This window comes from Esox lucius, chromosome 25 (genome assembly GCF_011004845.1).
Source record: "Esox lucius isolate fEsoLuc1 chromosome 25, fEsoLuc1.pri, whole genome shotgun sequence".
Lineage (NCBI taxonomy): Eukaryota > Metazoa > Chordata > Actinopteri > Esociformes > Esocidae > Esox > Esox lucius.
The window spans coordinates 17,133,343-17,147,675 of record NC_047593.1 but is presented as its reverse complement, the minus strand read 5'-3'; the positions used below and the strand labels follow the sequence as shown (position 1 = coordinate 17,147,675).

Below are 14,333 nucleotides of genomic sequence, written 5' to 3'. Positions count from 1 at the left end.
AGCTTAAAATTCCATAGCCTCAAAAAAGCACCAAAATAGGTCTCCTCTTTTATTTTACTACTGTAACCTCATTTCACAACGAAACTGAAAAATAACAACTGGCATAGGAAGTAAACATCTGGTCCTATATGGTATTAATTGCACTTAAACCTGCTTTACGTGGAAATATATACAAAATTGCTTTTTCTAACTATTTCTAGTCTAGCGTTTGAAGTCATTGAATGGCACAAGCCATATTTTATTAAAAAGAGGACATTCTCTTGATTAAAATGATGCCCCACTTGACGAAATAGAAAAATATAAATTTTGAGATAATTGCCTCTACTCCAGCATGTCCTGAAGCTGAGCAAAGTGGCACACAAAAGTGCTCTTTAGACCCACCCACAGTACCTTGAAACTTAAATGAGTCACGTACATTATATATTTCTTTTTTTCCCCGTACAACAGCATCACTCATCTTGTTGTGAGCTTAGGTGTTTACTACTGAGTATTAGTAAGTAAACCGGAAACTGCAATGCCGACTTCTAGACAAAGCGGAAGTTCGTCACTACGCTGGTGCACAGAGTCTATTCAGTCATCAAACAATGTTTGCCCACTCTTGAAAATTAAGTGTTTCACTTTCACGTTTAACTTCGTGATATACTCAAACTGGTCTCCAAACTGGAGACCAAAAGTGACCACGTCTACAGGGCGTTTTCTTTTATCTGAAACGGGTACTGAAGCTTTGTTACGACCTGTCTTGCTAGAAAATCTCGAGGTGGGTACAGAAGCGTTGCTTCAAGCATCCCATCACTAGTGCACGCACCATTTCAGCGAAACTATAACACATCCAAGTAATCCAGAGACTCCCCTTATTCTTACTTATGAATTTGTAGCTCCATTTGGTAGTAGCGATTGTTTATGTTACAAGACAACTACCACTGTTGACTGGACAGATATGGCTATATCTAAGGCTGTGTGTGTGTGTGTGTGAGAGTAATTGTGAGAACAAATGTACTCCTGGCTCTTCCTTTTCGTTTGATTCAAAGAAATGATCAGTCCATCATTTTAATGGTAGGTTTATTTGAACAGCGAGAGACAGAACAAAATAATCCAGAAAAACCCATGTCAAAAATGTTATGAATTGATTTGCATTTTAATGAGTAAAATAAGTATTTGATCCCCTCTCAATCAGAAAGATTTCTGCTTCCAATGTGTCTTTTATACAGGTAATGAGCTGAAATTAGGAGCGCACTCTTACAGGGAGTGCTCCTAATCTCAGTTTGTTACCTGTATAAAAGACACCTGTACACAGAAGCAATCAATCAATCAGATTCCAAACTCTCCACCATGGTCAAGACCAAAGAGCTGTCCAAGGATGTCAGGGACAAGATTGTAGACCTACACAAGGCTGGAATGGGCTGCAAGACCATCACCAAGCAGCTTGGTGAGAAGGTGACAACAGTTGGTGCGATTATTCGCAAATGGAAGAAACACAAAAGAACTGTCAATCTCCTTCGGTATGGTCTTGGAGTTGTAATGATCATGAGAACGGTGAGGAATCAGCCCAGAACTACATGGGAGGATGTTGTCAATGATCTCAAGGCAGCTGGGAACATAGTCACCAAGAAAACAATTGGTAACACACTACGCTGTGAAGGACTGAAATACTGCAGCGCCCGCAAGGTCCCCCTGCTCAAGAAAGCACATATACAGGCAGTCTGAAGTTTGCCAATGAACATCTGAATGATTCAGAGGTGAACTGGGTGAAAATGTTGTGGTCAGTTGAGACCAAAATCGAGCATTGGCATCAACTCAACTTGCTGTGTTTGGAGGAGGAGGAATGCTGCTTATGACCCCAAGAACACCATCCCCACTGTCAAACATGGAGGTGGAAACATTATGCTTTAGGGGTGTGTTTCTGCTAAGGGGACAGGACAACTTCGCCCCATCAAAGGAACGATGGACAGGGCCATGTACCGTCAAATCTTGGGTGAGAACCTCCTTCCCTCAGCCAGGGCATTGAAAATGGGTCGTGGATGGGTATTCCAGCATGACAATGACCCAAAACACACGGCCAAGGCATCAAAGGAGTGGCTCAAGAAGAAGCACATTAAGGTCCTGGAGTGGCCTAGCCAGTCTCCAGACCTTAATCCCATAGAAAATCTGTGGAGGGAGCTGAAGGTTCGAGTTGCCAAACGTCAGCCTCGAAACCTTAATGACTTGCAGAAGATCTGTAAAGAGGAGTTGGACAAAATCCCTCCTGAGATGTATGCAAACCTTGTGGCCTACAAGAAACTACAAGAAATGTCTTTCCTCTGTGATTGCCAACAAGGGTTTTGCCACCAAGTACTAATTCATGTCAAATACTTATTTCACTCATTAAAATGCAAATCAATTTATTCATTTAATTTTTGACATGTGTTTTTCTGGATTTTTTTGTTGTTATTCTGTCTCTCACTGTTCAAATAAACCGATTATTAAAATTCTAGACTTTAAATTTCTTTGTCAGTGGGCAAAGTACAAAATCAGCAGGGGATCAAATATGTTCTTCCCTCACTGTATACAATGTGTTTGAAGGACAAACAGTTTGATATTTACAGATTTTCTGTATTTTCCGGGCATTCAACTTTTGCAAAAATGACCGCAAAATACTTTAATTGCTTACATTGTTGGGATATTTTCATACAATTTTGTTATTTCAATTTAACCTGATGAAGAGTAGACAGAACGTCTCAGGTGATCTCTTGCATGTCAACTGGGTGTTAATAAAACATTTAACCAGGGCTCATATTATTTTCCCAAACAGTCCAATTGTCTTTGGTTTTTCCACATTTAATTGTTCAGAGAGACTGATGAAGAATAAGGTATACAGTTTGGATTTCTATGTGTGTCAAAGTCAACAGCTGTGCTCAGTTTTTCTTCTTACTGTTCTGATGTGATTAATGAACAACAGTTTATTTAATGTGGATGTCCAAATGACCTGTTGCTTTTCCTTGAATGCCTTGGGAGGATGAGTGAGCTCATAGATAAGGGAATCCTTTGACTTCAGAGAATATGCTGAGTCATGATGAGTAGTGGCTGGGGAAGCCAATCCCAGAGGGTTGTGAAAAATGTATGGAAGATTCGAGAAGGATCCATCCAGAAATTAGCATAATGGGAGGACCTAATGTCATTGTATAACCATACTGTATATAAATGTGTGTTTATGGTTTTGAAGTTGGTTGTTCTGCAGACCAACATGGATTGGTTGCTCTGCAGATCAGTACGGTTTTATGACGTCAAGAAAGTCTACTTTTGAATTCACAGACTCCTGAGTTGTTTGAAAATGTTGGTGGGAAAAAAAGGGAAAGATTTTCCACAACAACATGAATTGATTCATCTGATTCTGCTAAAACAAAATGGTGCAACTAACACCAATTGAAAGACAATAAGGATGAACATAATCACGTGACCAAATCCAATCACTCCCACGAACAGCAGATTTAGTATTGGTGCATTAAAACATGTTATTGTTTTTGGAGAAATATAAGCATGCCCATTTTGAATTTGATGCAATAGTTGTGACAGGGGCATGTTTATTACTGTGTTGCATCTCTTCTTTTAACAATACTCTGTAAGTGTTTGGGAGCTCAACTGAGACCAATTGCTGTAATTTTGAAAGTGAAATGTTTTCCCATTCAAGTTTCAAGTTTATTTGTCAAATGTACCGAATACACAGCATCATCCTGCACAATGAAATGCTTGTGACATGGCATCCGACATCTACGAAGTAAGAATGAAGAAGATTATATAAAGCAAAATATAGCAAAAATAAACTAAAATAACAAGATAATGCGATATACATAACACTGTAAAATAAGCAGCAATTGAAAAGGAGTCCTGTAATCTAGCGGCAATATGGGTAGTACTATTGAATATTATAGATATGGCTAGTATGTCAATAATATACATACATAATATACATAATGTAAACTAGCAGCAATTTAGAAGGAGTAGGAAAAGGAAAATGCGCAATATAGAATAGTATAGATACATATAAGTGTAGAATGCTTATGAGTGGCACATGAAAGAGCATATTCTAGTGTACTTTGAAAGTACCTGAGAAAACATCAGAGTATCTGGAATGTTCATGTGTGATCATGTATGTATGATCATGGATCAGAGTTGCTGGTTGAGGAGCCTCATGGTCTGAGGGTGAAAACTGTTTTTGAGTTTGGAAGTTTGTGTCCTGATGCTCTAATGGCATCTACCAGACGGCAGCAGTGTGAACAGACCATAGCCTGGGTGGCTGTAGTCTTTGATGATGTTCCATGCTTTCCTCTGGCATCGTGTATTGTAGATGCCTTGCACGGAAGGGAAATGGCAGCCGATGACTCGCTCCGCAGGCTTCACCACCCTCTGGAGGGACTTGCGGTCTGCAGCGGAGCAGCTGTGGTACCAGGCAGTAATGCAGCCTGAGAGGATGCTTTTAATGGTGCACCTGTAGAAGTTAGTGAGAGTTTTTACCGACATGCCAAACATCTTCAGTCTCCATTCTTGCTTGGTATTGGATTTTAGCTGCTCAACAGTTCGGGGTCTCCTTTGTCATATTTTTCATTCATAATGCACCAAATGTTTTCAATGGGTGACAATTCTGAACTGCCGGTGGACCAGTTTAGCACTCAGACTCTTTTACTACAGAGCCCTGCTGTTGTAATACGTGCAGAATGTGGTTTGGCATTTCTGGATCTTGTTTATATCTGGTTTCTTCTTTGCATGGTAGAGTTTTAACTTGCATTTGTGGATGCAGCGACAAACTGTATTGACAGACAAAAGTTTTTAGAAGTATTCCTGAGCCCATACAGTGGTTTCCACTACAGAATCGTGTCTGTTTTTAATGCAGTGCCGTCTGAGGGCCCGGAGATCACAGCCATCCAGTATTGGTTTTCGGCCTTGTCCCTTGCATATAGAGATTTCTCTGGATTCTCTGAATCTTTTAATGATATTTTACTGTAGGTGATGGGATGCCAAAACTCTTTGCAATTTTACATTGAGAAACGTTTCTCTGGAATTGTTGCACTATTTGCCTGCACAGTCTTTCACAGAGTGGTGAACCCCTCCCCATCTTTACTTCTGAAAGACATCCACTCTTTTTATACCCAATCATGTTACTGACCTCTTTGCCAGTTAACTTAATTAGTTGTGAGATGTTCTACAAGTTTTTTTTTTTATTACACAACACTTCCAGTTTATTGTTGCCCCTGCCCCAGCCTTTTTGAAATGTGTTGCTGGCATCAAATTCAAAGTGGGCATATATTTTTCAAGGAACTATAATATTTTTCAGTTTTAACATTTGATATGTTGTCTTTGTACTGTTTTTTAATGAATATATGGTTTAAATTATTGGAACATCTGCATTCATTTTTTATTTCCATTTTACACAGCGTCCCAACTTTTTTGGAAACAGGGTTGTAAATCAATGACATCCTTTCTGTTTCTGCCACCTTCATACATGTCTGCCATCTTCATGCAGTTGTAAAACCTGTACTATACAGGGGTATCAAGAGTATTATTTACTTTTTCTTTACAGATATTTGCAAGCATAACACTCCCTGGCCTGACTTCAAAGAAACCAGTCCAACTTTTGATGTCAGGATTCACCTCCAGGTGGGGTGAGAGGTCATCAGACGAGTTTAAAAGGATGGACAGTCTTGATGATAAGGGGTCCCAAGATGAGGATAAAGCCACAGAGAGGCATGTTGATGATCGGTCCCCAGCTTGGGTTAAAGAGGAGTCACTAGGCACAACTTGTGGAAAAGACATTTTACCTGTCCAAAGCACCAGCAGTCCTGAAGGCATGTCAGAGATGCGGCACTCAGTGACGGAGAGGCCTGATGTTGCGGGTTCCCCAAGTGGGGTTAAAGAGATGGAGAGGTCTGATGAGGGGTGGTTACCAGGTTCAACATGTGGTAAAGGAAGTGGAAGAGACAATTCACCTCTCCACAGCACTAAGAGTCCTGAAGGTATACCAGAGATACAACTCCCAATGCAGAAGAACAGTGGTGAAGTTGGAGAAGAAGGCACCAAACCAACTCAAAATACTGAGAGTACATCTGTTAAGGTAAGACACTACATATTATGATTAATTAATGAGTAAATGGCTGGCTAAAGTTTCATTTCATTCCATCACTAGGTACAACTAGGTACATGGACATGCCTTTAAGCGTAAAACTCTATATGAATGTGAATTTTAACAATGCCTTTACAGGCAGTGAGAGCCTCCCTCATAAGATATTTGCCAGCAGCATGGGTCCCCAGTATGCATCCCACAGCTGACTGGCCCCTGAAGCTGAGCAGGGGCAGTCCTGGTCAGTCACCTGAATGGAGACAAGATGCAGCTAGAAGTGGTTTGGAGGGCCAGTAGGGGGCACTCTACCTTTTGGTCTAAATATCAAATCACAATGCCCCAGGGCAGTCATGAGGACATTATTCTGTGTAGGGTGCAGTCCTTTTGGGTGTCCTGACTCTCTGTGACCACAAAACATCCTATGGTACTGATTGTTGAAGTAGGGGTGTTAACCCTAGATTTCCAATCTTGCCCTCATACCAACAAGGCTCCCTAATCAACCCCAGCTTCCAATTGCTTCATTGATCCCCTCTCTTTTTACTGTAATTATTTGCAAAGGTGTTGCTATAAATGAGAATATCAATTTAGCTAGTCAAAACCCATTCCAGGGCCTGCCTACAGGGAGTTGACAAAAGTCCTGAGGATTAAGATTGCCTCCTTCTTTTTTAAACAGGCAGTCAGAATCAAACTAAAGTCCTCTCATAAATTGATGCAATTACGTCCACTATCATCATAACCCCAGTACTATTGGTCCTTAATGACTCTCTATTACGTTGCTCCTTAACATTTTTTATTTTGTTGGTCCTTAACAAAATCAATTGAAAATATTAATAACTTTTTCAGTTAATGGTTAAGGTTAACTTAGGGTTGAGGTTTGGCATCACAGTACTGAGGTTGGGGTTAGGATCAAGGTTAAGGGTAAGGTTACAAAAACAGAAACTGCCTGTCTAAACAACAAACTCCACAACAAAAACTTTCTTGTCTCACCCCGGAATCGAACTCTCAATCATCGGACTGAAAGTCTGTTGCGGAAATGCCCATCCACCATCCCCGACCACGCCCTGGCAAACAGCCCCTCTATATAACTATTAATATGTTCATAACTGCCCTTGATGGTCGGTTTCCGATGGTAGGTAAATGGCACTTCTATGTTGACACTGAACATAATTGTGAGTCATTAAAGGACCAACAGCACTGGGATTTGTTTATATTGAACATAAAAGCACTGCTGATATGTTGATACTGAACGTAATTAAGGTTTACAAGTTATTTACATATTTACGTAATTCCTGAAATACTGGGTTGCATTTTTTCACGTTTTATATTATGACTTTATATTATGACTGTTTTATTAGGATATTCAACAAAACATCAGAGAATATCTGAATTCAGATGAAGAGGATTATTCAGGAGAACAACATACTACAAACTGGGGTATCATGACACATTCCACCTATTCTACATATTTTTTTTCACTATCATTTGATTTTATAGAAACTACTTCTTCACTTTACCTAATAGAGAAAGTATGTTGTTTACATTTTTATGTAACACATTATTTCAACATGGAATTGAAGGGATTAGGAAACTGTTTTACATCAGGAAAATGTTCAAAATTACTGGAGGACGTCTTTAAGCTGTATATGAATTTCAATATTATTACTAGCCTCCTTATTTTCCTGTAATATATTACTGGAGCACTGAAGGTCATGTATTTTCTCTTAGTGGTTCCTCCTCCAGACCATCTGACTGTTGACTCAGTGGACACCACATCAGCTACTGTCAACTGGAAACCTCCACCAGGATTGGACCAAACCCATCATCATTACCAGATCTCCTATCGCTGTCCAGGGACAGAACCTCATACCACTACCACATCTACAACCAGCATCACTCTCTCTGATCTGAGACCTGCTACTGAGTACTCTGTCACTGTCTGGACTGTGGGGCACAATGGAAAAACAAGTAAACTGGTGTTGACAACTCTCATCACAAGTAAGGATGTACCCTAAATAAGTATTAGGTCTGTTGTCACAAGTCTAATGTAAATTAAATAATTATAATGGATGATTCAGCATGAGAGTATAGTATATTCCCAGACATGACATATCTTTTGGAACAATAGATAATTAACTGCCAAGCAGTCAGGCTCTAAAATATATTATTGAGTACAGTGAGGGAAAATAATATTTGATCCCCTGCTGATTTTGTACGTTTACCCACTGATAAAGAAATGATCAGTCTGTAATTTTAATGGTAGGTTAATTTGAACAGTGAGAGACAGAATAACAACATCAAAAATGTTATAAATTGATTTGCATTTTAATGAGTGAAATAAGTATTCAACCCCTCTGCAAAACATGACTTAGTACTTGGTGGCAAAACCCTTGTTGGCAATCACAGAGGTCAGTCGTTTAATGTAGTTGGCCACCAGGTTTGCACACATCTCAGGAGGGATTTTGTGCAACTCCTCTTTGCAGATCTTCTCCAAGTCATTAAGGTTTCGAGGCTGACGTTTGGCAACTCAAACCTTCAGCTCCCTCCACAGATTTTCTATGGGTTTAAGGTCTGGAGACTGGCTAGGTGGCAGCATTTCTGGTTCCCATGCAGTGAGATCTGAGCCCATGCAATTATGTCAACCACAGAATTGTGTCTGTTTTTAATGCAGTGCCACCTGAAGGCCCAAGATCACGGCCATCAAAATTTGGTTTTTGGCCTTGTATCAATCAATCGATCAATCAAATTTATTTAGTAGTTGTCAAAAAGTGCTTGTAACAAACACCCAGCCGTGTTGAAGCACAGTGGCTAGGAAAAAAACCCTATAAGGGGCTGAAATTTAGAAACCTAGAGAGGAACCAGGCTCAGAGGGGTGACCTGTCCTCTTCTGGCTTTTGTAAATTTGTAAATGCATGTGGGCTTTGTCCAGAGTCTACAAAGCCTAATCCAGGTCAGAAGCATGACCAGGACAAAGACAGGGACAACCTGGGGAGGGAATGGTCAGCGGAGTGGCAGCTGGACTTGTCAGGTATCTTCTTGATCAGCAACCAGGAGGACAGGGACAGGGACAAGAACAAGTCTTTCGAGCTCTTGGTACTCCGGAGGTGTGGGCCAAGACCTCGTGTCCTCCTAAGTTTAAACGGAGCAGGAGACAAAGACATTTTAGAGAGCGGATTTATTGGATTTACAAGGATTTACAATGGAGAAGGAGAATTGACCCTCCTCCCCCGGCACAATAATCTAGCAGTGTAAAACCTTGAGACTGAGACGGTGGAAATTCTAGGTACAATTACAGTAGAAGGCCTGCATCTTGCGAACTTAAGTTACGTATAGGTATGTATGGCTGGATCATTTCATTGAGGTTAGCAGGAGCAAGTCCATGCATTGCTTTACAGGCTAAAAATAAAACCTTAAAATCAGCCCTAGCCTTAACAGGCAGCCAGTGTAGAGAGACTAATACTGAAGTAATGTGTCCAATTTTTTATGCTCAAGTTAAAATTCAGCACTAATTGTAGTTAATTTATTGATTTATAAGGGTAACCGGAGTGAAGAAAATTGCAGAGAAGATCATCTATGTACCGTAGATGATAAGATCCCCAAGCTCTTTGCAGTTTTACGTTGAGAAACGCTATTCTTAAATTGTTGCACTTATTGAACCCTTCCCTATCTTCTGAAAGTCTCATCCTCTCTTTATCCAATCATGTTACTGACCTTTTATCAATAATCTACTGTAATTTGTTGTGTGGTGTTCCCCCAGGTTTTTTTTTATATGAAAAAATTATTGTTTCTGTTTTTCTTAACATTGTACACATAGTCCCAAAATTTTTGGAAACAAGGTTGTAAATTAAGCTAGTTTCATCTACCATGATTAAAGGAAGCTTATTATCCACTACATCAATTTGTACCTGCAATTTCAAGGTCTCGCTGCTTCCAAGGTCATCAGTGTTTTTCTCTCCTTTCTCACGGGACACTGCCATGTTGCTGCTCATTGTCACTAGTAGACCTATCAACATTATAGGTCTAACAATATTACAATTTTACTAAAAACTTTGTCAGAGGCACATATGATATTACATCATGTAATTTCTTCTGAAACTCATCAGTCTATTCTTATTCTGAAAAATGAAGGCTATTCCATGCGAGAAGTGCAAACTTGCTCTAACCAGAATAGAAAGAGGAGTGGGAGGCCCCAGTGCACAACTGAGCAAGAGGACAAATACATCTAGTCTGAGAAACAGACACCTTACAGGTCCTCAACTGGCAACTTCATGAAATAGTACCCGCAAAAAACACCAGTCTCAACAGGGAAGTGGCGACTTTGGGATGCTGGCCTTCTAGGCAGAGTAGCAAAGAAAAAGCCACATCTCAGACTGGCCAATAAAAAGAAAAGATTAAGATGGGCAAAAGAACACAGACACTGGACTGAAGAAACCTAAATAGCCCTATAGTGTTGATATGTCTACTAGTGACAATGACATTAGCAACATGGCAGCATCAAGTGAGAAAAGAGAGGAAAACACTGATCTTGGTCCAACAGTAGTTGGTAGCAGCGCAGCCTTCAAACTGCTGGTACAAATTGATGTAGTGAATTATATGCTTCTGTTAATCATGGTAGATAAACCTTTTTAAATTATTTGGCAAATGGAATTAAAAATCAATATTATATGCCCATACATTTATTGTGGGCAATATTTAGTCATTTTAAGGAAATAGTATAAACACTTGTTTTCTTACATTACAAATTAAACATATATTAAACTCAAGCTAGACTTTTCTACTACTATACTCTTGTTATGTATTACTGTAGCACTGACAGTCATGTATTTTCTCTTAGTGCTCCCTCCTCCAGACCATCTGACTGTTGACTCAGTGGACACCACATCAGCTACTGTCAACTGGAGACATCCACCAGGACTGGACCAAACCCATCATCATTACCAGATCTCCTACCACTGTCCAGGGACAGAACCTCATACCACTACCACATCTACAACCAGCATCACTCTCTCTGATCTGAGACCTGCTACTGAGTACTCTGTCACTGTCTGCACTGTGATGGAAAATGGGGTGCAAAGCCAACCAGTGCCAGTGACTTTGATCACAAGTAAGGACTAACTAGAGACATAAAAACATTTCTATGCCATTTCCATTCAGGTCACTCATATTGTTTCCTAAAACATATTTTATTTACAATTTGTTTTAGAGGTTCCAGCACCAAGTGACTTTACTATAGAGGAGCAGAAATCCACCTCATTCACCATAAGATGGACCAAGGGTTCTGGACTGGACCAAACGCCTCAACACTTCCTCATATCCTACAGTAGCCCGGGGAAACAGCCCATAACAGAAGATACTGATGACTGTTACAGAACTCTCTCTGACCTGGAACCAGGGACTCAGTACACTGTCAGTGTCTCAACTGTTCTGACCAGTGGACAAGAGAGTGATCCTGTCTCTACAACCATCTACACTGGTAAGACATCTCACTGATTTACAGTGCCCTGCAAAATTATTTGCCAGTTTTATTATTTAACATTTTATCAGGGGTTTGAATAGTTTTTAATACCCATGTTTTCAGATCTTCTACCAAAACCTATGTTTAATAAAGGGAACCGTAATGAAGAAATAACATATTGCTATACTTTTATAATGATTTCAATCAACAAAGCTATTACAGTAGCACTGACAATATTGTATTTTCTCTTAGTGGTTCCTCCTCCAGTCCATCTGACTATTGATTCAGTGGACACCACATCAGCTACTGTCAACTGGAGACATCCACCAGGATTGGACCAAACCCATCATCATTACCAGATCTCCTACCACTGTCCAGGGACAGAACCTCACACCACCACCACATCTACAACCAGCATCACTCTCTCTGATCTGAGACCTGCTACTGAGTACTCTGTCACTGTCTGCACTGTGATGGAAAATGGGGTGCAAAGCCAACCAGTGCCAGTGACTTTGATCACAAGTAAGGACTAACTAGAGACATAAAAACATTTCTATGCCATTTCCATGCAGGTCACTCGTATTGTTTCCTAAAACATATTTTATTTACAATTTGTTTTAGAGGTTCCAGCACCAAGTGACTTTACTATAGAGGAGCTGAAATACACCTCATTCACCACAAGATGGACCAAGGGTTCTGGACTGGACCAAACGCCTCAACACTTCTTCATATCCTACAGTAGACCGGGGAAACAGCCCATAACAGAAGATACTGATGACTGTTACAGAACTCTCTCTGACCTGGAACCAGGGACTCAGTACACTGTCAGTGTCTCAACTGTTCTGACCAGTGGACAAGAGAGTGATCCTGTCTCTACAACCATCTACACTGGTAAGACATCCCTTATATACACTGCTGTACAATCCCCATCCAAAATCCCTCCATTTTGGATAGTTTAATCGTATTTCTTTCTGCATATTTTGTTCATCAAATGACTCCTGAACTTCAACCAAAACCTAAAATTTGATAAACCAAACCTTAGTGCACACATAACACATTATGTAATATATTTAACAAAAAAATCAAGTGGCCTTTTTTTACTTCTCTACTAATATTCTACTTATCCTCCTGTCATGTATTACTGTAACACTGACAGTCATGTATTTTCTCTTAGCGGTTCCTCCTCCAGACCATCTGACTGTTGACTCAGTGGACACCACATCAGCTACTGTCAACTGGAAACATCCGCCAGGATTGGACCAAACCCATCATCATTACCAGATCTCCTACCACTGTCCAGGGACAGAACCTCATACCACTACCACATCTACAACCAGCATCACTCTCTCTGATCTGAGACCTGCTACTGAGTACTCTGTCACTGTCTGCACTGTGATGGAAAATGGGGTGCAAAGCCAACCAGTGCCAGTGACTTTGATCACAAGTAAGGACTAACTAGAGACATAAAAACATTTCTATGCCATTTCCATTCAGGTCACTCATATTGTTTCCTAAAACATATTTTATTTACAATTTGTTTTAGAGGTCCCAGCACCAAGTGACTTTACTATAGAGGAGCAGAAATCCACCTCATTCACCATAAGATGGACCAAGGGTTCTGGACTGGACCAAACGCCTCAATACTTCCTCATATCCTACAGTAGCCCGGGGAAACAGCCCACAACAGAAGATACTGATGACTGTTACAGAACTCTCTCTGACCTGGAACCAGGGACTCAGTACACTGTCAGTGTCTCAACTGTTCTGACCAGTGGACAAGAGAGTGATCCTGTCTCTACAACCATCTACACTGGTAAGACATCTCACTGATTTACAGTGCCCTGCAAAATGATTTGCCAGTTTTATTATTTAACATTTTATCAGGGGTTTGAATAGTTTTTAATACCCATGTTTTCAGATCTTCTACCAAAACCTATGTTTAATAAAGGGAACCGTAATGAAGAAATAACATATTGCTATACTTTTATAATGATTTCAATCAACAAAGCTATTACAGTAGCACTGACAATATTGTATTTTCTCTTAGTGGTTCCTCCTCCAGTCCATCTGACTATTGATTCAGTGGACACCACATCAGCTACTGTCAACTGGAGACATCCACCAGGATTGGACCAAACCCATCATCATTACCAGATCTCCTACCACTGTCCAGGGACAGAACCTCACACCACCACCACATCTACAACCAGCATCACTCTCTCTGATCTGAGACCTGCTACTGAGTACTCTGTCACTGTCTGCACTGTGATGGAAAATGGGGTGCAAAGCCAACCAGTGCCAGTGACTTTGATCACAAGTAAGGACTAACTAGAGACATAAAAAAATGTCTATGCCATTTCCATGCAGGTCACTCGTATTGTTTCCTAAAACATATTTTATTTACAATTTGTTTTAGAGGTTCCAGCACCAAGTGACTTTACTATAGAGGAGCTGAAATACACCTCATTCACCACAAGATGGACCAAGGGTTCTGGACTGGACCAAACCCCTCAACACTTCTTCATATCCTACAGTAGACCGGGGAAACAGCCCATAACAGAAGATACTGATGACTGTTACAGAACTCTCTCTGACCTGGAACCAGGGACTCAGTACACTGTCAGTGTCTCAACTGTTCTGACCAGTGGACAAGAGAGTGATCCTGTCTCTACAAACATCTACACTGGTAAGACATCCCTTATATACACTGCTGTACAATCCCCTCCAAAATCCCTCCATTTTGGATAGTTTAATCGTATTTCTTTCTGCATATTTTGTTCATCAAATGACTCC

The 14,333-nt window shown here is 40.3% G+C and overlaps 1 protein-coding gene across 1 annotated transcript in view; it reads left to right on the top strand.

Moving 5' to 3' along the window:
* Window positions 1-14,333, top strand: part of LOC105007524 — a 43,745-nt gene that overhangs the window by 14,492 nt on the left and 14,920 nt on the right. Inside the window, exons 2-12 of the mRNA XM_034291213.1 lie at window positions 5,552-6,082; window positions 7,444-7,522; window positions 7,814-8,083; window positions 10,920-11,189; window positions 11,289-11,558; window positions 11,793-12,062; window positions 12,162-12,431; window positions 12,715-12,984; window positions 13,084-13,353; window positions 13,588-13,857; window positions 13,957-14,226. Coding sequence (XP_034147104.1) covers window positions 5,609-6,082; window positions 7,444-7,522; window positions 7,814-8,083; window positions 10,920-11,189; window positions 11,289-11,558; window positions 11,793-12,062; window positions 12,162-12,431; window positions 12,715-12,984; window positions 13,084-13,353; window positions 13,588-13,857; window positions 13,957-14,226 — 2,983 coding nt within the window. The 5' untranslated portion in view covers window positions 5,552-5,608. The remainder of the gene's footprint in view (window positions 1-5,551; window positions 6,083-7,443; window positions 7,523-7,813; window positions 8,084-10,919; window positions 11,190-11,288; window positions 11,559-11,792; window positions 12,063-12,161; window positions 12,432-12,714; window positions 12,985-13,083; window positions 13,354-13,587; window positions 13,858-13,956; window positions 14,227-14,333) is intronic.